The 23,382-nt window shown below is 46.6% G+C and overlaps 1 protein-coding gene across 1 annotated transcript in view; it reads left to right on the forward strand.

Annotated features, from left to right (window-relative positions):
• The window catches only part of PEDS1 (plasmanylethanolamine desaturase 1), an 80,678-nt gene that overhangs the window by 33,086 nt on the left and 24,210 nt on the right, over positions 1-23,382 (forward strand). The window contains exons 3-4 of the mRNA XM_077460511.1: positions 16,238-16,329; positions 19,370-19,514. Of these exons, the coding sequence (XP_077316637.1) occupies positions 16,238-16,329; positions 19,370-19,514 (237 nt within the window). The remainder of the gene's footprint in view (positions 1-16,237; positions 16,330-19,369; positions 19,515-23,382) is intronic.

The following is a 23,382-nucleotide window of genomic DNA, read 5'->3' on the forward strand; positions in this document are numbered from 1 at the left end:
GGTATTTGATCACCCCTGCGGTTTTTATTTTTTGTGCTATAAACAAAAATAGAACGACGATCTTGAAAAAAATGCAATATTTTTTACTTTTTGCTATAATATCCCCAAAAAATGTATATAATAATTTTTTTTTTCCTCAGTTTTAGCCGATACGTATTCTTCTACATATTATTATTATTATTATTATTATTATTATTATTATTATTATTATTATTATTATTATTATTTTTTTTTTTTTTATTGTGACTGCGACATTATGGCGGACAAATTTTTGACACATTTTTGGGACCATTGTCATTTATACAGCAATCAGTGCTATTTAAATGCGCTGATTCCTGTGTAAATTACACTGGCAGTGAAGGAGTTAACCACTAGGGGGCAAGGAGGGGTTATGTGTGACGTTATGTGTTTTTTTTTTTTTTTTTTTTTTGTAGGGGGGTGTGGCCTGGCATGTGATGTCACAGATCGTCTTTCCCTATAACATGGAACAGACGATCAATGACAGGCACAGTAGGAAGCACGGGGAGAGGTTTGTTTACACAGACCTCTCCTTGTTCTTCAACTCTGTGTGACCCGATCGCGGGACACCAGCGGCGATCGGGTCCGCTGGTCCCGCGGCCACGCTCGCAGAACTCCAGCGGCGACGCACTCTCGACCCACGGCTGGGCACTTACCGGTACGTGCTTGTGCCCAGCCGCGCCATTCTGCCAACGTATATGTGCAGGAGGCGGTCCTTAAGTGGTTCAATTTATTTAATTTATTTAGTGAAAAAACCTGTTCAAAGCTACCTGTGAAAAAGTAATTGCCCCCTCCCATGCTGAATCGTGAATGAACTGTAATTAACCACAACTGTTTGGAAAGCTTTGTTAAATTTCACTTGCCACACCCAGGCCTGATTACTGCCAGACCTGTTGAATCAAGAAATCGCACAAATAGAATTTTTCTGACAAAGTGAGGCATGCTAATGGATCACAAAAAGCCACCCTTCATTCCACAATCTAAAAAAATTCGAGAACAGATTAGAAACAAATGTTCATGTATTGGTCTAGGAAGGGTTTCAAAGCCTTTCTAAGGCTTTGGAACTCCAGTAAACCATGGGGAGAGCCATTATCCACAAATGGAGATAACGTGGAACAGTGGTGAACCTTCCCAGGAGTGGCCGGCCTACAAAAATTACTCCAAGAGCACGACGACGACTCATCCAGGAGGTCATAAAAGAACCCAGAACAACATCTAAAGAACTGCAGGCCTCACTTGCCTCAGGTAAGATCAATGTACATGATTCAACAATAAGAAAGAGACTGGGCAAAAACGGCATCCATCGGAGAGTTCCAAGGCCAAAGCCACTGCTGAGCAAAAACAATACAAAGGCTCATCTCACATTTACCAAAAAACATCTTGATGATCCCCAAGACTTTTCGGCAAATATTCCTTTGACTGATGAGACACAAATGTAACTTTTTGGAAGGTGTGCGTCCTGTTACATCTGCCATAAAACTAATACAGCATTTCATACCAAGAACGTCATACCAACAGTCAGACATGGTGGTGGTAGCGTGATGATCTGGGACTGCTTTGCAACTTCAGGAACTGGACAACTTACCATAATTGATGGAACCATGAATTCTGAGCTCTACCTGAAAATCCTAATGGAGAATGTTCGGCTATCAGTTCTTGACCCTAAGCTCAAGTGCACTTGGTTTATGCAGCAGGACAATGATCTGAAACGCAACAGCAAGTCCACCTCCAATAGTTCAAACAAAGCAAAATTTAGGTTTTGGAGTGGCCTAGTCAAAGCCCGGACTTACATCCAATTGAGATGCTGTATTATGACTAGAGGTTGACCGATATGGGTTTCTCTCATGCCCATATTTAGAAATCGGGGCGGCCGATGGCCGGTTATAGGATGATTTTTTTTATTTTATTTTTTCCTTCATCTCATGAACTTTCCCACTCCACTCCCCCTGCTTGCTCCTGTCACTCTACCACACACTCGATGTCTTCAGTACAGGTGGCACTGGATGGCACTAGCAGGTGGCACTTGTTTACACTGTGTGTGTGAAACTGACAGATGTAACTGAATGCAGAGAGACCAGCTGTCAAAATTCAGCGGTGATGTTGGTGGGTGGGACCCAGCAGCTATCAAACACCAGCCAATGATTGGGCTGCTTAATAAAGGGGGCGGGGCCACATACACGTAGCGGCCTGTCCAGATCCCATCCCATTGGCTGTTGTTTGATAGCTGCTGGGGTCCTGCCTACTCCCAACAACGCTCAATTTTGACAGCTGGTCTCTCTTGGCATTTTAGTTAAATGTCAGTTTCACACAGCGAGCTGCCTATGGAGTGTGGGGGAATGGAAGAGGAACGGGCACGGTGCGGTCAGTGTTAAATATCATGCTGGAAAACCCTCCAATGTGGCTGAAATAAAACAATTCTGCAGAGAAGAGTGGGCCAAACTTGCTCCACAACAATGTGAAAGACTCATTGCCAGTTATCGCAAACGCTTGATTGTAGTTGTTGCCGCCAAGGTTGGCACAACCAGTTGTTAGGTTTAGGGGGGCAATTACTTTTTCACATTAAGTCAGGCAGGTTTGGACAGCTTTCGTGCCTTTTAATAAATTAAACCATCATTTAAAAACTGCATTTTGTATTTACTCGGGTTATCTTTGTGTAATAATAAAATTTGTTTGATATGAGTCATTTAAATGTGACAAATGTGCAAAAAAAATAAATAAATAAAAAATCAGAGGGCAAATACTTATTCACAGCATTGTCTACAAAGTACCGTTATTCTTCTGTATATGCGAGTTGCTGATTTACATTCACCTACCAGTCCTACTCTGCACTGAGTGCGGCGCTCCCTGGTGTGTTTTCTTGGCCCTAAAGGTTGATTCCACGACTTACTCAGTGTGTCTGACCTGCATTAAGGTACCCTGCTGTGTTGAAGTTGTCCACCAGAGGTCTTACTTTTGTTGATGAGCCAGGTTTTAACTGTTTTTAATGTAAGCTGTCAATTGTCTTTCACCATAATAAATATGTAACATACTACACTTAGATTCAGCCCTCCTGTAAACACTGTCACTATTGGGACACCTGTCCTCAGAAATGCCATGTAGCCATCTGAAGTGGAGGAGGCTGCAGGAGATGGAAAAGGTGAAACTAGAAAAGTAAAAAAAAAAAAAAAAAAAAAAAATCTCTCTTCCAGTGACTCTAAATCATTTCAATCGTTTTAAATCATTTCATGGTAGCCCTTGGTTTTGACTTCTACTGTACTGTGGGGTTTTTTTTTCTTTTTTTTTTTACGGCAAGCGGTGACACTGGCCCACCGAGGAACATGGCTACGTGTTTCATTGCACTGCTCGGTTTATGTCGCATGCGTCTCTCTTGTAAGATCTGACTCTTAAAAACCTCGCTGCTGGGCAACCTACAACCGAGGTTGTGACAACAGTGACTGTTGCTGCGTGACCGCAGCCGTGTGTATTTGTGTGGGGCGAGGCTGGGTGTCGGCAACCATTCAGGAAATGCTTGTGTTCATACATTCAAACTTGGTGACGGCCCCAATGGAACGACATTCCATGCATTGTCTATCATAAATAGTTTGTGGGTTTTTTTTTTTTTTTTGGGGGGGGGGGGGGGTAGGTTTGGGTGTTCATCCTTTGTTACATGTCAGTCATGTCCTCCAGCAGATCTTATCCATTTGAAGACCAGAAGGCCTTTTCTGGCAACTTTTGTTTTACATGCAACAATCAGTATTTTGGCAAAAATTATAAAAAAAAATATATTAAATAAATATTTTTTATTTTTTTTTAGCAGAAGGCCTAGGGAATAAATTGGTGGCTTTTGCAATTTTTTTTTATGTCACATGGTATTTGCACAGCGGTTTTCCAAATGTAGAGGTGCACCGAAAGGAAATTTTGGTGCCGTTACCAAAAATGCAGGATGCACTTTGCTGAAAAGCGAAAATTACGTTGTGGGTTTTTTTTATGTATAAAATAATTTTTTATATATATATATATATATATATATATATATATATATATATATATATATATATATATATATATATATATATATCTATCATTTTTTCATTTTTTTTTATATCATGAATTTTAATGAAATATGCATTTACTGTCCGCCATTATCAGCACAGTTAGCTCAAGAAAAATACATTCCTTTTAAATTCTTGTCACTCTGGTCGTTCTTCCGTTATTGTGTTAAAAATCCTGCTTCCTTGCTGCATTTTTGGTCAGTTAAAAAAAACGCACCTACCCATTGAAAACGCATCAATAACGCACCTGAGTTACTTTTTTGATGTGTTTTTTGAGTCACATGACCTATAAGAAACGCCCCATAAGCACAGTAAGCTCTTCACACGCCACACAGGAACACAACATGGCTGAGGCTGTTAAACACACAGGCTGTGTGCTGGAGGTCCCTCCCCATCACCATTTTTCTCTTGGTGTCAGTAGAATTTGTCAGAAGTGATTCATGCTGATGGCAGAGGAAGGAAGCAGCAGACAGAAATGACACTTGGTGCTCTGGACTGGGACAAGTACACACTATATAGAGGGATGTGCTCTCTTCATATGTCATGTCTGGGGTTTACAACCACTTTACCCGCTTCAGCCCCGCACGATTTTACCCCTTTCCTGACCGAAGCACTTTTTGCGGTTCGGCACTGCGTTGCTTTATCTGACAATTGCGCGGTCGTGCGATGTGGCTCCCAAACAAAATTGACATCCCTTTTTATTTATTTATTTATTTTTTCTCTCCCCACAAATAGAGCTTTCTTTTGGTGGTATTTGATCATCTCTGTGTTTTTATTTATTTATTTATTTATTTTCTGGATAATATATTTAACTTTTTGCTATAATCTCCCCCCCACCCCCCCCCCCCCAAAAATAAATAAAAAAAAAACCTATTTCCCTCTGTTTAGGCGGATATGTATTCTTCTACATATTTTTGTTAAAAAAAAAAAGAAAAAACGCAATAAGCGTGTATTGATTGGTTTGCACAAAAGTTAATGTCTACAAAATGGGGGCTTGTTTTATGGGGTTTTTTTGTTTTGTTTTTTTTAGTATTATTTTTTTATTATTATTGGCGGCGATCTGCCATTTTTATCGGGACTGCGACATTGACTGACACGTTGGACAATTTTGACACATTTTTGGGACCATTGGCATTTTTACAGCGATCAATGCTATAAAATTGCATTGATTACTGTAAAAATGTCGCTGGCAGTGAAGGGGTTAACCACTAGGGGGCAATAAAGGGGTTAAGTGTGTGTTCTAACTGAAGGGGGGAGGGGACTGTGCAGGGCAGGTGACAGTTCGCAACGAACGATCTGTCTTTTCTCTTCTCGGAGAACCCGTAACTGTGTGTTTACACACCCGGATCTCAGTGTGCGCCGAGCTATTGCGGGAGCCCGGTGGTGATTGCAACCGCCAGGCACTCTCATTGGCTCAGGGGGCGCACATGCGCCCCCTAGTGGCTGTCTGTTACCGACGTAACATAGCACCGATTTGTGTAGTTGGGCCATGTTGCCGCAGTACAACTGCGGTGGTTGGTCGGCAAGTGGTTAACGTCCTCCGGCCTGCCGTCCAGACAAATGATGGCTCTTTCTGGGTCAACTTCATATAACATCAGCCCTGGCTCATCTGGACACAGTGTTACCCTGATCTCAGTAAAGAGCTCTTTATCCGTGTGATCGGCTGTGTCCAATCCCATGTAAACACGGAAGTGGCGTTTATGGGCTCTCCTCACCTTACGCTGTCAGTGTGAGGAGAGGAGAGCCGATCAGCGGCATTTCCTCACAGGGGAGACTTGCACAGGTAATCGGGGTGTTGATCACCAGTGTCCCGATTAATTTGTGCAGTCCCAACAGTGCCCATCAGAAATGGCAGTTAGGGTGGCACTGATGAGCAGCACTATCGGTGCTGCATATTAATTCCTCCTCATCAGTGAAGGAAAAAAATTACTTAATTACAACATTTTCTGGCCAACTAAGGGAAAAAAAATTTTTTTTTCTTTCTTTTAGCAATTATTTAGCAATTGTGTGGAAAAAAAACTAAAAACTTTGCGTACGGTGTTGCATGACCGCGCAATTGTCATTCAAAGTGTGACAGCGCTGAAAACCGGCCTGTACAGGAAGGGGGTGAAAGCGCCCGGTATTGAAACCATTAAGTAAGTAGTGACGGGGATCTGATCGTCTGTCGCTGCAAGAATCCCAACCCCAGGTCTGTGTTAGGTGGAAACTCCATAGTAACCCCCTGGTTTCCTGGTTCATCGGCTGCCTAGTATTGGCACGCTCTTATCTCCAGCTTGTAACACTCGCACAGCGCCGAGTATGTTTGCTGTGGCTCCGTGCCTCGTGTAAATAATTAATACTTCACCGCTGTGACGTGGTGCTTCGGGTGACTCTGGCGGTGTGTTTGGCTGCCCGTGTCCCATGGCTGCAGGATCCAATTTCACGTCTCACGAGTGCCACTCTGATTAGCAAGAGGAAGTTTTCTTGGACGGAATGTGTGTCAAGGGTGGAAAGAACGGTCACAGGAATGTTACAATGAATCACACACTTCCTACTGCCCCATAATAACATACACTTCCTACCGCCCCCAATCTGCACCATAATAACATACACTTCCTACCGCCCCCAATCTGCACCATAATAACATACACTTCCTACCGCCCCCAATCTGCACCATAATAACATACACTTCCTACCGCCCCCAATCTGCACCATAATAACATACACTTCCTACCGCCCCCAATCTGCACCATAATAAAGATACACTTCCTACCGCCCCAATCTGCACCATAATAACATACACTTCCTACCGCCCCCAATCTGCACCATAATAAAGATACACTTCCTACCGCCCCAATCTGCACCATAATAACATACACTTCCTACCGCCCCCAATCTGCACCATAATAACATACACTTCCTCCCGCCCCCCAATCTGCACCATAATAACATACACTTCCTACCGCCCCCCAATCTGCACCATAATAACATACACTTCCTACCGCCCCCAATCTGCACCATAATAAAGATACACTTCCTACCGCCCCAATCTGCACCATAATAACATACACTTCCTACCGCCCCCAATCTGCACCATAATAACATACACTTCCTACCGCCCCCCAATCTGCACCATAATAAAATACACTTCCTATCGCCCCCCATCTGCACCATAATAAAAATACACTTCCTACCGCCCCCCATCTGCACCATAATAAAAATACACTTCCTACCGCCCCCCATCTGCACCATAATAAAAATACACTTCCTACCGCCCCCCATCTGCACCATAATAAAAATACACTTCCTACCGCCCCCCATCTGCACCATAATAAAAATACACTTCCTACCGCCCCCCATCTGCACCATAATAAAAATGCACTTCCTACCGCCCCCCATCTGCACCATAATAAAAATACACTTCCTACCGCCCCCCATCTGCACCATAATAAAATACACTTCCTACCGCCCCCCCATCTGCACCATAATAAAAATACACTTCCTACTGCACCATAATAAAATGCATTTCCTACCACTCCAATCTGCACTATAATAAAGATACACTTCCTACCACATAATAATAAAATACACTTCCTACCACCCAATAATAAAATACACTTCCTACCACACAATAATAAAATATACTTCCTGCCGCCTCCAATCTGCACCATAATAAAAATACACTTCTTATTGCCCCAATCTGCACCATAATAAAATACACTTCCTACCTCCCCAGTCCACACCACTATTTACAAAGCATTTAGGCTCCATTGAAGTGTAAACCCCAGTGCAGGTAAAACCCTTTGGAACGACTTTTAAGCAACTTTTGAGGGTTAACATTGAAGTTCTATGGCCATTGCATGAAAGTCGGACCAAAGTAGCGCATGAACTACTTTTTGAAGTTGCACACTCACCGGCCACTTTATTAGGTACACCTTTTCAATTGCTTGGTAACACAAATTGCTAATCGGCCAATCGCATGGCAGGAACTCAATGCATTTAGGAGTCTAGAGGCATCTCCGAGCATCAGAAAGGGGATTTGAGTGACTCTGAACGTGGTATGGTTGTTGGTGACAGACGGGCTCGTGTTTTCTGACTTTATGACTACAGTGTCCCCATCTTCTGATGGCTCCTTCCAGCAGGTTAATGCACCATGTCACAAAGCTCAGATCATCTCATGTGGTGGAACAGGAGATTGGCATCATGGATGTGCAGCCGACAAATCTGCAGCAACTGTGTGATGCCATCATGTCACTATGGAGCAAAATCTGAGTAATGTTTCCAACACCTTGCGGAATCTATTCCGCAAAGAATGAAGGCAAAGGGGGGTCCAACCGGGTACTAGCGAGGTGTACCTAATAATAATAAAGTGGCACTGTGAGTGTATGTGAATGGTTCTGATTGGAAAAAGTCCAAAGTCGTATGACAAGTCACACAAGTGTGGATGGGGGTCTTCACAGGCAGCGAGGAGGTGTGTGACCTCCGCACCACATGCTTTAACCCCTTGATCCCCGCACAAGTGTGCCACACTCGAGGCGCTGCACGCTGTTGTGGAGAGCAGCCCTGTTCACTTTAATGGGTCACGTTTGGGTGATACTCCAAAGATAAGTCATTTCAGGCTTTTAGGAAATGTCATCCGGTTTCCGTTGGATAACGCGGGTTGGATTTGGTGAGTGTGCAGCGGCGCGGTATGTGAAGGTAGAAGACGCAAAGTGAAATACGCAGCCGGCAGTTGGCATTCCTATTTCCCCCTCCATAAACAGATGGAATTAATTGGCTGGCAACAAGTCCCTGGTGAGGAGTAATGTGAATCAAACATTAACACATTTCCCCGATGAGCTGGCACAGTCTCCCTGATAACGTGTAGTGCGAGCTGCAGACGGCGGGGCACCCACTGAATGCTCTGTTCTTGCACATGGCTCTATGCTGTGCCCGCCATCTTTATGCGAAGGAGCACAAAGGTCAGCTGGTAGATCAGATGCTTCACCGTGTCGGCATTTCGTTTTTTGGTGACACCATTGGCCGGTAGAGTTGGGCCTCATTCACCCCGGCGATATAAGACTTCTTCTCTACCGTTTTTTACGTTTTTCTTTTCTTTATTTTTTTTCATTCGCTGTAAAGTGTGCCGTGATTCTGCCAGTTGCTCCAGCCTACTGGTCTGCACTGGCACGGTCAATTTCCATGTCTGGTCATGGAACTCGGAGGTACAGGATACTTTGCCAACGCATGGAGTGCCCGTTTCTCCCATACTTGGCTTTGCCACCTTCCAAATGTGCAATATGCATCGAAACAAAGCAATGATCATTGTGTGGGCCAAGGAGTCCAGAAAGTGACAGGTCTCTGATTTATCCGGCATGACTCTGATAACTGATGCCTAGGTCAGGGACTAAAGCTGATGAGGGTTTTCTTCTGTCTTTAGCGGCCTCCATTCCCTTAAGACGGGGCTCTCCAAACTTTCTGAACAAATGGCCCGTCGTTGGGGGTCGGTGGGAGGGATAGTGCCCCCATCGTTGGCCATTGACTGCAAAGGAGAGGCAGCCGCAACTCTCCTGACGCCTAGCAAGCTGGTGTCAATGTATGTGGTAAGCCTGGTTTCTGTTTAATGAGTGATTGGTTGCTGTGAGTGATAGTCTTTCTCTCATCTTTATTTCTGATTGGTTGCTCTGGGCATCTTCCCTTACTACTTATATTCTTTACTGAATCTGTAGGCTGATCTCCTGACTCTTTTCATTCAGGGCTCAGAACAGTGCTGAGTCAGGAATTTCTGTTTTCGACAATGTGTCGCAGCCAATAACGCAACACCACCCTGAAAGCTCTGCGGTTACCCTGCGAATATTCTTAGCAAGCTTTTTTCAAGCTTCGGCTCTGCTTCCTATTTAGCTTGGCCTCTGGACTTGTGGTCGCAGATATCTGTGATAACCTGGAGGGGAAAGCCAAACACATTTACTTGTTTGTGGATGTTAAATAACCCGAATGACAGATTCCATTAATCTCAGCAAGGAGATAATCAGGCCAAAAGTTAAAGTGGACCTCTGGGCAAAATAAAAAAATGACATATAGGATGCAGTCTGTCAATAGCCTTAACACAGCAGTTTTTGTTTTTTCTTATCAGCCCCCCCCCCTCCCCTTATAAAAATGTTTATTATCTTTGACTGTGCCAGTATATCTGTAATTTTCCACTTCCTGTAACAAGATGACAGCACTGCTTGTTCCCCTTTGACTTTGCAGAGCAGCGTTGTCACCCTCTGGACAGGGTAGTCTTAGATGAACTTCAAGTTACCGGCAAACAAATTAAAGAAGTGTCCTCCCTATATATTTATCTTTTTCCTCTAGACAACAAAGCTGCATCTTTCTAACTTGTGCCTGTGGTCCTCCCCACACCACTTTTTGACCACGCAGCTGGCATGGAGATAAATCTGAAATTACCTGCATCCTATGAACCGGGCGTGCTAAACGGGGGCTGCCTGTGTCCTATGAACCGGGCGTGCTAAACGGGGGCTGCCTGTGTCCTATGAACCGGGTGTGCTAAACGGGGGCTGCCTGTGTCCTATGAACCGGGCGTGCTAAACGGGGGCTGCCTGTGTCCTATGAACCGGGCGTGCTAAACGGGGGGCTGCCTGTGTCCTATGAACCGGGCGTGCTAAACGGGGGCTGCCTGTGTCCTATGAACCGGGCGTGCTAAACGGGGGGGGCGGCTGCCTGTGTCCAATGAACCGGGCGTGCTGAACGGGGGGGGGGGCCTGCCTGTGTCCAATGAACCAGGCGTGCTAAACGGGGGGGGGCTGCCTGCGTCCAATGAACCAGGCGTGCTAAACGGCGGGGCTGCCTGCGTCCAATGAACCAGGCGTGCTAAACGGCGGGGCTGCCTGCGTCCAATGAACCAGGCGTGCTAAACGGGGGCTGCCTGCGTCCCAGGAACCAGGCGTGCTAAACGGGGGCTGCCTGCGTCCCAGGAACCAGGCGTGCTAAACGGGGGCAGCCTGCCTCCCATGAACCAGGCGTGCTAAACGGGGGCAGCCTGCCTCCCATGAACCAGGCGTGCTAAACGGGGGCAGCCTGCCTCCCATGAACCAGGCGTGCTAAACGGGGGCAGCCTGCCTCCCATGAACCAGGCGTGCTAAACGGGGGCAGCCTGCCTCCCATGAACCAGGCGTGCTAAACGGGGGCAGCCTGCCTCCCATGAACCAGGCGTGCTAAACGGGGGCAGCCTGCCTCCCATGAACCAGGCGTGCTAAACGGGGGCAGCCTGCCTCCCATGAACCAGGCGTGCTAAATAGGGGCAGCCTGCCTCCAAGCACACTTGCCAGCATGGGCTGCCTGCATCCTAGTAACCAAGGATCTGTCAGGGTCAGTCTGTGTCCTAACAGCCAATTAAAAGACTCGGGCTGGGGGGGGGGGGGGTGATATGTTGGAGGCTGAAAAGGGGCTGCCAGAATCCTAAGAACCAAGTATACTTAACAGAGGCTGCCTGCATCCTAACAACCAAGTATGCTAAACGGCATGGGCTGCCTGCATCCTAGGAACCAAGGCTCTGTCAGGGTCAGTCTTTGTATTGGGGGGGGGGGGGTATATTGTAGGCTGAAAAGGGGTTTGTGGCAACAAAGCTCTATCTGAGATCAGTGTTAGTGATGCACACAAATTGGGCTTTTATCGGGGGAGGAGCATGGAAGCTGGGAAGCAAGGACCAAAGAAAGTGATTTTCTTCACATTTCAATATTTCAATGGGAGATGTGAATACAGAGGTTTTAGACATGACAGTATACTTTTTTTTTTAATGCTTACGAGTTTTTTTTTTTTTATTTATTTTTTTTTTTAGGCCATTCTTTGGCTAACACTTATTGGTCAATTATTGTATACCAAGAATACTATCCCTTCAGGCTTACATTTTCCAGAACACAATATTTTCTCCTATAGCCTTTAACATGTTAAGGGGTCATGTACAGTGCTTCCAAGAAGTTGGCCTTTCCGCTGTAGGGAGCCCGTGCTGTAAAGGTACTCGGGGCTCTGATTTAGGTCACACTATGTACATCGTTATCCGGGGAGGTACAATAGTAAGTGTAGATGGTGAGATTGTTTCAGCTGAGCCAATGCAAATTTAATGAACATCAGTGATCACACTTATTAGCGTTGGCGGTTGGATTGGCTGAATGTCCGTAAAGGCAGATGCACCCAGTGAGTGCTTCCTGTTAATCTGGATAACGGACTCTCTAGAGATGGTTGATAGACAAGGGACTTTATTTACTAAAGGCAAATCCAAGTGCACTTGCAGTGCAAAGTAGAATTGCAGTCGCTGTAGATCCGAGGGGGACATGCAAGAAAAATAAACAGCATTTTAGCCTGCACATGATTGGATGATAAAATCAGCAGAGCTTCCCCTTTAGATCTACAGCGACTGCACTTGCGGGGCAAAGTGGATTTGCCTTTAGTAAATAACCCCCATTATCTATGTATTTATTTTTATCAGATAAAGGCCTCAATTTACTTTCTAAAACCACCTCATTTCCAAAAGTTTTCGAACCTTCCGTGAATGATTTCTCCTGCTCCTTTTTTCTCCTGTTTCCACAGAAGTGGAAGCATAGCTAAACGGAAGAACATAATCTATTGTGATATGATTTTATGATTACCTGGCGATCCTGCCAGTAACGCACTTCCTGCCCTAGAGTGACAACACTCACTGCACTATATCTATGGAGGAGCAGCGTTGTCACCCTAGGACAGGAAGTGTGTTAGGACAACACAATACCTCCCCCTCTTTTCATCTATATAAGGCTAGGTTCATACCCTCTCCACACTCTCTCTGAAAAGTGATTCAAGATAGCGTATGTATGTATAGCAAAAACTATAGAAATGACAGTTTCAGGCATTCCTGCCCTTTCTCAAGTTCAATGCACATTTGAATTCGAGAAAGGGTGGGAACACCCGAAACTGCCATTCCTATAGTTTTTTTTGTTCATTTTGCTGTCTAAGGATATAAAATTTGTTTGTGTAGTCTGTATGTATATATTTGTGTGAGTGAGATAGAGATAGATGGATATCTATCTCTAATTTTATTTGTGTGTGTGTGTGTGTGTGTGTGTGTGTGTGTTTTTTTTTTTTTTTGTATAGCCTGTTTTGTAAATGATACTCAAGCTGCTGTTTGGCATGCCAGTTGATTATTCCTGGCCGCACACGGTGTCCTCTGCTCCAGTTAGTGAGTAAACAGATGAAGGCCTCTATCTATCACTTTCCCTGTTCCATGATAACAGTCAGCTCAATGATAGGGATGTTTGAACAGTGACTGATAAAAGGTTATAGCCTGCAATAGCTTGGTGTGAAAAGGGCAATAAACTCACAAATAATAATGTGTTCATTTCCAGGTCTTATCCCAGTTTAGTTGCCTCTATATCTGTACTACAGTGCAGTGCATCTGGTCAGCCAGGCTCAACTCTTGCTGCTAACTGTTCTTGACCACTGTGGTTTTAGGTTTCAAGCTGTGTTGTTCTAGGTATCAGGCTTTGTGGTCCTAAGTATTGGACTGTGTGGGTCTAGATAACGGGCTGTGTGCTTCTGCATATCAGTTATGGGGTTTTAGGTATCGCACATGCGGGGCAGAGTACTGGGGGGAGAGGGGGTTCGCTGCCATGCGGGCAGAGTACTAGGGGGTGGGTGTGTGTAGTGGTGTCACGCACACATGGGGCAGAGTATGGGGGGGGGGTGGTGGTTGTGTCACGCGTGCACAGGGTAGAGTAGGGGGGAGGAGGGAGTTAGAGGGTTTGTTGCACGCGGGGCAGAGTACGGGGGGGGTGTTTGGTGTGTCGCGTGCACGCGGTGCATAGTACGGGGGGGCACGCGCATTGTCGTCGCACGGGGAATAGTCCCGGGCGGCAGCGGTGGGGGGGCCCCCTTGTCGTTGCACAGGGCATAGTACCGGTATGCCCCGCGCGGAGACAACGCCCCCTCCCGGGCACTATGCCCCGCGGGGCGACAACCTTGCCCCCTCCCCCCGGGCACTATGCCCCGCGGGGCGACAACCTTGCCCCCTCCCCCCGGGCACTATGCCCCGCGGGGCGACAACCTTGCCCCCTCCCCCCGGCACTATGCCCCGCGGGGCGACAACCTTGCCCCCTCCCCCCGGGCACTATGCCCCGCGGGGCGACAACCTTGCCCCCTCCCCCCGGGCACTATGCCCCGCGGGGCGACAACCTTGCCCCCTCCCCCCGGGCACTATGCCCCGCGCGACGACAACCTTGCCCCCTCCCCCCGGGCACTATGCCCCGTGCGACGACAACGCCGCCCCCTCCCCCGGGCACTATGCCCCGTGCGACGACAACGCCGCCCCCTCCCCCCGGGCACTATGCCCCGCGCGGCATAGTACCGGGGGGCGCACGTTGTTGTTGACGTCGTCCGCACGTGGGGCATAGTACGTGTTGCTGACAGGATCTGTTTAAAGTGTTAAACAAATGTCAACCCTTGGGTTAGCCCTCTGAAGAGCGATCCAAAGTAGATTTATTTTCAGAGGGCATTTGACAGGCAGGGAGGAGATGGTAATACCGCCTGTTTTAAACCTTCAAAGCCTGCACCACCATACCGCAACCGTCCCATTCAGTTAGGTCTTGTTCGGTTGAACATGACAAGGGGGATCGTTTTTACAAGATCACGTGGCTGGGGTCCGGCACAGTCTTCCTGCAGCCAGTTCTACTTACTACTGCGTATCCTTTTCACCGCCATCTTGGATATGGGAGCAGGCATTGGCTTCCTGAGGAGCCACATCCCATTCAGCGCTGTGCTTTGTGAATAGTCCTGTAGCCTGGTGTGGAAATGGGGGGGGGGGGGGTGTTAAGGGAGGTTATCCTGCTCTAGGCAAGGATTGCGGAAGTGTCCATTGACACACACAGCGTGGCTTGGCCCAGAGCCCCCTCCGTACTGGCTGTGATTGACAGCAGCAGGAGCAAATGGCTCTCCCGCTGTGAGCCAATGAGGAGAGAGAGAGCTGACAGAGCCCTCTGCTCTTACGTAGATCGCTGAATTGAGATCGAGCTCTGGTAAGTACAAGCGGGGACTGGGGGGAGAAATGGCATGCAGAATGAATTTTTAGCTTGATGCATATAGATGAAAAACCTTTTGCCTTTTACAATCACTTTAATTCCATCTTGGCTTTTTTTTTCAGGAACTACAGAAGCCGTTGCTTAAATGCAGGGCAGGGACAAGGGGTGGGCAGGAGGGGAAGCTGCCCTGGGCACAGACGAGCAAGGGGACAAAGAATAGACAGAGGGTAGTACACCAAAATCTATGACATGTATTAGGAGTGAGGAGGAGCAATTCTGGATCGTTGCCCTGGGCACTGGACGACTCTGTCCCGGTACAGCTCCAATGTTACACTGTAAGAGAAGAGTGTTGGCGTGAGTGTACTCCTCCAGAAAGCTCTATGACTCTATAGTGATCCAACGCCGCATATGGATCAGCTCTAAGGTATAGAGAGTGAAGAGTGGACTCGTCCCTGGCTTCACCCACCAGCCACTCCTACCAACGTGTTTCGCCAAAAAGGGTCATTGGCCATGGCTATTGGGAGGAGCTGGAGCCGGAGGCTGCTCTTCACTCCCTATACCAGGGATATGCAATTAGCGGACCTCCAGTTTTTGCAGAACTACATGACTCTGACAGCCACAAGCATGACACCCAGAGGCAAAGGCATGATGGGACTTGTAGTTTTGCAACAGCTGGAGGTCCGCTAATTGCATATCCCTGCCCTATACCTTGAAGCTGATGGATGTGCGGCTTTGCATCCCTATATATGCTTGACATGACTTTGGTTTGAATTGCCTGAAATAGGAGGCTGCCTGAGGTGCCACATGAGCATTTTTCCTTTCTAGTTCCAACAGCTAGCACTCTATCTATTTCAGCTGCTGTGCAGGGTATGACGAGAACTCCATAGAATGAATACAGGTGGCTGCTTACAGCTTATCTGTGTAGCAAGGTTTCTGTTGTCTTATGTATGAAGTAGGAAGCTTTGTTTTCTATTGCAAGGAGTTCCTACAGCCAGCATTGGAATGCAGAGGGTTAATAATGTTTTTCCCTTTGGAGCGGACTGCCGTCTATTGGCCTGTGTAATCTAATAACTATGTGAAATGCAATTTATGCAGATGTTTCCTGAGACTCCTTTCTTCCTCCAGCAGGCTCTGTAATTAACCCTTTGCTGGCTTCTTCCCTGACTCTTTCCTCTTGTTTTTTAGTTGCAGGGATTGTCACAGCGGACTTCGCCTCCGGTTTGGTGCACTGGGGCGCGGACACGTGGGGCTCCGTAGAGCTGCCTATTGTCGGGAGGGTAAGTTGGAAAATGATCGACAAGAAAATGTGATTTATTAAAACTCAATCAGTGCAAGATTATACAGCTCTAGTCCTTCAGTGCCTGCTGTACAGAGATGGCGCCACCTAGCTGGAGGAGCAGGAATGCCGGCTGCACAACTGATTTACCAACACCAGAGCAAGAGTGCCACTGCCACCCGGTCTGGTTTTGGCTTCTGATCGGAGGAAATTGTCTCATTACTGAGGGTCATAGCTTAGGTTTACGGTTAGGTTCTCGCCATTCTCGTGTGGAGTCCCCAGCTTTGTACATCTGCTGTGCCATTTATGAGGAGTTCACATCATCCCTGTGCAGAGTTCCCAGGTCTGTACACCTGCTGTGCCCATTATGAGGGGTTCCCACCATCCATGTGCAGAGTTCCTGGGTCTGTACACCTGCTGTGCCCATTATGAGGGGTTCCCACCATCCCTGGGCAGAGTTCCTGGGTCTGTACATCTGCTGTGCCAATTATGAAGGGTTCCCACCATCCATATTCTGATTTCCTGGGTCTGTTTACCTGTGCCCATTATGAGGAGTTCCCACCATCCCTGGGCAGAGTTCCTGAGTCTGTACACCTGCTGTGCCCATTATGAGGAGTTCCCACCATCCCTGTGAGTTCCTGGGTCTGTACACCTGTGCTCATTATGAGAGGTTCCGATTATCCCTGTGCCGAGTTCCCAGGATTGTACACCTGCTGTGCCCATTATGAGGGGCTCCTATCATCCCTTTGGTGAGTTCCCGGGTCTGTATACCCCCTTTGCCCATATTGATGGGTTCCCACCATCCCTATGCTGAGTTTCCGGGTCTGTACACTTAAATGCATTTCCTGCATGAAGGTAAAAAAATAAAATAAAAATCTCCGGGCTTTTGTATCACCCCCTTTGTATACCTACCTGTACCCTCTCCCAGGAAACAAAAACAGCAGAAGGGGCAGAAGTTTCACTTTAAAGTTGATATTTTATATATTGATCAATTATTGTGATGTGTGACATCTGGAGCTGAGGGATGAGTTTTGTATAAAGCCGATCACACTTCTCACCCGGTGCTGCGCGTTTATATAATGAAAGTAAAGGTCATCCCTCGCAATATAAACAAGAGCTGAAAGACGACATAAAAGGAGCCCTTCCCATAGCAGTCCTCTCATGTAGTACAGAGATGTAGTTAAATATAAATCCATGTATCACCTTGGGTAAGTAAGGCCGTGTAATATTCATGTTTTATGTTCTGTACAGAGGACAAGTGACTCTTATGTAAATACACTTTAGCAATATATAGAGTGCTGATAATATAGGAATGTCGGATTCGCACACCGCCCATACTGGCCTTTGTTTAAGACCGTGTTTTTCAGTCAAGGCACCCAGTCTGAGGGCTTGTTCACACCAGGAGGTACATCTGAGCGCACGCGCTTTTTTTGCACGTCCCCCACGCGCCCTGTTTTTTTAAATGAGCTTCTCTATGTGCATGAAACACTCGGAAGGGTGACGGCATTATTTTTTTAAATTGTGCAGCACCAAAACACCTTGTCCTTCAGTGTCGTGCATTTTAGCAGGCACAAACCTTACATGCATTTGCTAGATGCGTGGGGGGGGGTGTCATTAAGAATTATGCATCTGCAAAAAGCAGCACCTCTTTGTGCAGTATGAGAAAACACATGATTTTGCCTGTTACCGCACTGCAGCTGGTGTGAACAAGCCCCGAAATGTACTCTGTGAGGCAGAGGTATGTAGGTTGTCAACTCTCCCCTCTTAGCACACACCCCTCCTTTAAAATCCCTTTCCTAAAGAACCCCCAACCCCCCCCCCCCAAATCCCCCTCTCCTAGCACAACCCCCCGCCCAAATCTCCCTCCCAGAACAGACCCCCAACCCCCCCTTCTAGCAAACCACCCCTTCTAGCAAACCCCCCCATCCAAATCTTTTCCCCCCCCTCCAAATCTTCCCCCCCCCCCCTCCAAATCTTCCCCCCCCCCTCCAAATCTTCTCCCCCATCCAAATCTTCTCCCCCATCCAAATCTTCTCCCCCATCCAAATCTCCCCCCCCCCCCCCCCATCCAAATCTTCTCCCCCATCCAAATCTTCTCCCCCCCCCATCCAAATCTCCCTTTCCTAGCACAACCCTCCACCCAAATCTTCCTTTCAGCACAGACCCCCCCCCCCCCAGTCCCCCTCTTCTAGCACAACCCCCTACCCAAATCTCCCACCCAGAACAGACCATCCCCCCCCAACCAAATCTCCCTTTCAGCACAGACCCTCCCCCCCACCCAAATCTACCTTTCAGCACAACCCCCCCCCCCCCCAAGTCCCCCTTTTCTAGCAGATCCCCCCCCCAAATCCTAGCGCAAGCCCCCCCCTTTAGCACAACCACTCACCTTTCCAGCACAGACCCCTTCTCCCCACCTACAACAATCACCCCCCGCCTTTTCCCCCAGATCCAGGCGGATGGTAGGATGCAGGCGGGTGGCCAGCTCAGCTTTCCGTTTCGCTGGTAAGAGTACAGAGAGTAGCAGAGAGTGGGGGGGGGGGGGCTGAGCTCTCTGCCTCCTCTGTACACAGGAGTTGGCTATGCTCTCTCTCCCCCCCCTCCTGTAGCTCAGGGGCTAACAGAGGATCGCTCAGATCAGACTGTTGCTGAGACACCCCTGAGGACTCCTTGCGGCACCCCGGTTGAGAAACATTGGTTTAAAAGGCTTGTTAACCTGAAATCCAAAATTATTTCTAATACCTGTGCTTTTCTCAGAGATTTAGGGAAGAGTTTCCAGAATTACACAGATATATATTTAGTTGCTGCGACACATAACTTGGTGGATTTGTCTGTGATTGGTCATTATAGGCCAACGGAGGCTCTCCAGAGACTACCTGCAATGTGATGACTGGACAGGAAATCCATTTGTGTGTGTATGAGAATTTCTTCCCCCAAGACAGAACTTTATTACATTTATAAACACTGCAATTATCATTAAGTTGTAATGTAGCCGGTTCCCATTTAAGTCTCATCGTCGTATGATCGTTTTTTTTTTGTTCCAGGCCTTCATCCGACCCTTCCGGGAACACCATATTGATCCCACCGCCATCACTCGGCACGACTTCATAGAAACCAACGGTGATAACTGCATGCTGACCATCATCCCCTTGTCTTTCATGGCCTTTAAATTCATCAGCCACTCACCAGGTAATATATGTGAGTACAGGGATTTAATCCCCCGTGTCTATTGGGGGAATTTAATGTTCTGATTTGAGAATTTTTATGGCTCATGCTTCAGTTTGTATAAGAGCAGTGTGAACCGCAAGCTTTGACAAAATATTTGCAGAGCTTTGACAAAGTACATCAACTCCACTTTGTAAATGTTGAACACAGATCCTAATGGGGGGTGCTGATTGCCACTTTAAAGTGGAAATAAACTCATAGTTTTAACAGTTTCTGGGAATGCTAACGGTCACATTTGCTTGTGCTCTCAACTAAACTGTCAAACCATCAAGTGGTTAGTGTCATAACTGATGTGCCACTTGAAGAAAGCTGCTAGCAGGCTTCAAGACACTTTCAACAAGCTTCAAGAAGTTCTGAAGCCTGCTAGCAGCTTGCTTAAAGTGCTTGTCAACACTTACCTATACCCAGTGAAGTGGCTCCCCTCAGGTGCTGAAGAGAGATAAAACAAACCATCCTACACACAGTATCTCACAAAAGTGAGTACACCCCTCACATTTTTGTAAATATATTATTATACAGTATCTTTTCATGTGGCAACACTGAAGAAATTACACTTTGCTACTATGTAAAGTAGTGAGTGTACAGCTTGTATAACAGTGTAAATTTGCTGCCCCCTCAAAATAACTCAACACACAGCCATTAATGTCTAAACCGCTGGCAACAAAAGTGAGTACACCCCTAAATGAAAATGTCCAAATTGGACCTAATTAGCCATTTTACTTGTTTACATGTTAGAAGGTCTCAGGTGTGAATGGGGAGCAGGTGTGTTAAATTTGGTTTTATTGCTCTCACTCTCTCATACTGGTCACTGGAAGTTCAACATGGCACCTCATGGCAAAGAACTCTCTGAAAAAAAGAATTTTTGCTCTACATAAAGATGGCCTAGGCTATAAGAAGATTGTCAAATCCCCGAAACTGAGCTGCAGCACGGTGGCATACAGCGGTTTAACAGGACAGGTTCCACTCAGAACAGGCCTCGCCATGGTCTACCAAAAAAGGTGAGTGCACGTGCTCAGCATCATATCCAGAGGTTGACTTTAGGAAATAGACGTATGAGTGCTGCCAGCATTGCTGCAGAGGTTGAAGGGGTGTGGAGGACAGCCTGTCAATGCTCAGACCATACGCCGCACACTGCATGAAATTGGACTGCATGGCTGCCATCCCAGAAGGAAGCCTCTTCTAAAGATGCCCAAGAATGCCTGCAAACAGTTTGCTGAAGACAAGCAGACTGAGGACATGGATTACTGGAACCATGTCCTGTGGTCTGATGAGAACAAGATAAACTTATTTGGTTCAGATGGTGACAAGTGTGTGTGGGGGCAACCAGGTGAGGAGAACAAAGACAAGTGTGTCTTGCCTATAGTCAAGCATGGTGGTGGGAGTGTCATGGTCTGGGGCTGCATGAGTGCTGCCGGCACTGGGGAGCTACAGTTCATTGAGGGAACCATGAATGCCAACATGTACTGTGACATACTGAAGAAGAGCATGATCATCTCCCTTCGGAGACTGGGCCGCAGGGCAGTATTCCAACATAACGACTCCAGACACACCTCCAAGATGACCACTGCCTTGCTAAAGAAGCTGAGGGTAAAGGTGATGGACTGGCCAGGCATGTCTCCAGACCTAAACCCTATTAAGCATCTGTGGGGCATCCTCAAAGGGAAGGTGGAGGAGCGCAAGGTCTCTATTAGCCACCAGCTCAGTGATGTCGTCATGGAGGAGTGGAAGAGGACTCCAGTGGCAAGCTGTGAAGCTCTGGTGACCATCATGCCCAAGAGGGTTAAGGCAGTGCTGGGAAATGATGGTGGCCACACAAAATATTGACACTTTGGGCCCAATTTGGACATTTTCACTTTTGTTGCCAGCGGTTTAAACCTCAATGGCTGTGTGTTAAGTTATTTTGAGGGGACAGCAAACTTACACTGTTATACAAGCTGTACACTCACTACTTTACATTGTAGCAAAGTGTCATTTCTTCAGTGTTGTCACATGAGAAGATATAAGAAAATATTTACAAAAATGTGAGGGGGTGTACTCACTTTTGTGTGATACTGTATGTTGTACTTGTTTACCTGTGGCCATCTCTTTTCTACAGCCATTCAAAGTCCAGATATTGTATAGCTTGTCTGAGCTATCAGAACAAAAAAAAAAAAAAAAAAGAGTGGAGAGCAGATGTTACACTCTGCAGAGCCTAGTAAGGAGAGCTCTGAGAGCGTATTGGAGGCAAGGAACCACCCAACCCCAGGCCATAGATGATGCAATTTTCTTTCCTGCAGTCATGGGTTGCAGGAAAGTGAATCGCGTTTTTTTTGTTTTCTTTTTATTTATTTTTTTCCCCATCAACGCAGTCAGTGTTTGATGGGGGAATCCCTCCCGCAGTGCTGGCAGGATCCATCTATGGCCGGCTGTGGAGTCACTTAGAATTTCCACCCAAAGGACTCCACATGTCCAAAATATTTTGGCAGGGAATGTATATGTATGTCTCATAGCCACCCCTCCCAGTGTCAAAATAATTTTTGCAGCAGACCTCCCGTCCAATACATTCCCTGTAACATCATTGGTGACAGTGACCTATTGCTCTCAGCTGTGACACTGTTACCAGCCATTATAAATTGCTCCAAGTGTGAGACAAGACCGTCCCTTTTCTCTGCCACCACCTGGAGCCGCCACCATGATGTTATCTGGTGTCCATAGTACCCGCCGCCTCCTGAATGCCGCTTATCGGATAAGTGCAAATAGATTTTTACATCACTATAAAAAGTGGATCAGAGAACATTGACCTGAACGTTTTGGAAGTATGAAAACGAGTTACATGGCCGCTCCCAGGGGGCTTCTTACACACTAAATGCGCTGGGGCTCCACTGGCAGTTCTTTGCAGCACAGCACCAAGCATAGCATGTTTCCTGTAGTGTCCGTTCATGCAGCAGCATTGGCGTTGTATGTGCAGGAAAGAAGTACTGCATGCCGTACTGTTTTTTTTTTTTTGTTTTTTTTTTGCTTTTTTGGGGTTTTTTTTTTTTTGCAACCCACTAGTTTTTGGCTGTAAAAAAACAAAAGAAAAAACAAACAAACAGATAACAGCCTATGTGTGCATGGACACATAGGATAACATGCTGGAGAGTTCATTGACTGTAGAAGAAAAAAACTGAAGCCAAAAACGTCAGCTGTAATAAAACATCCGGTGTGCATGAGACCTTAAACTTTAGAACCACTTTATTCTAAGCTGTAAACAACCAACACATACTGGAAAGATAATGACACTTAAAGTGGAGTTCCACCCATAAAAATAATGTTACATAACTGGGCAGCAAATAACATAACAAATGACATTTGGAGAATTTTTTTATTACTTACGTTTTAATCCCTGTTGCTATGTGGTCCCTTCTAATCTTCCCCTTCCTTTCCGTGGCTCCTGACGTCACTTTCCTTCGGCTCCTCTGCTCGCTACTGCTCCGGGGAGATCTGTTTCATCATTTCCCAGGAGTCTGTGGGCAACGCCGAGGGCTTTGTTGCCATCACAACGGGGAAGCTACCCGTTGTGATGGCAACCTATATAGTTTACAGCGCCGCTACGTGATCTATTGCTGCGCATGCGTGAGAACGGGCGGTGCATGCTGGGAATACAGCAGCGCCGTATCCCGGGAAGAATAGGCTTGTGGGCGTCACATGCCAACAAGCAATATGGGAACTGCCAGGACAGGATAATATAAGTTACTTTTTTATCTTAAAGCGGACATCGAGCGGCGACGTTTTCAGAACGCGTGAGTGGTATATGTTTATGTTCTGATCCTAAGATATGCATAAAAAAAGTTTGAACATGTTGTTGGAACTC

This window comes from Lithobates pipiens, unplaced genomic scaffold (genome assembly GCF_037356315.1).
Source record: "Lithobates pipiens isolate NorthernLeopardFrog02 unplaced genomic scaffold, aLitPip1_a1.2 Scaffold_28, whole genome shotgun sequence".
NCBI classification, from domain to species: Eukaryota; Metazoa; Chordata; class Amphibia; order Anura; family Ranidae; genus Lithobates; species Lithobates pipiens.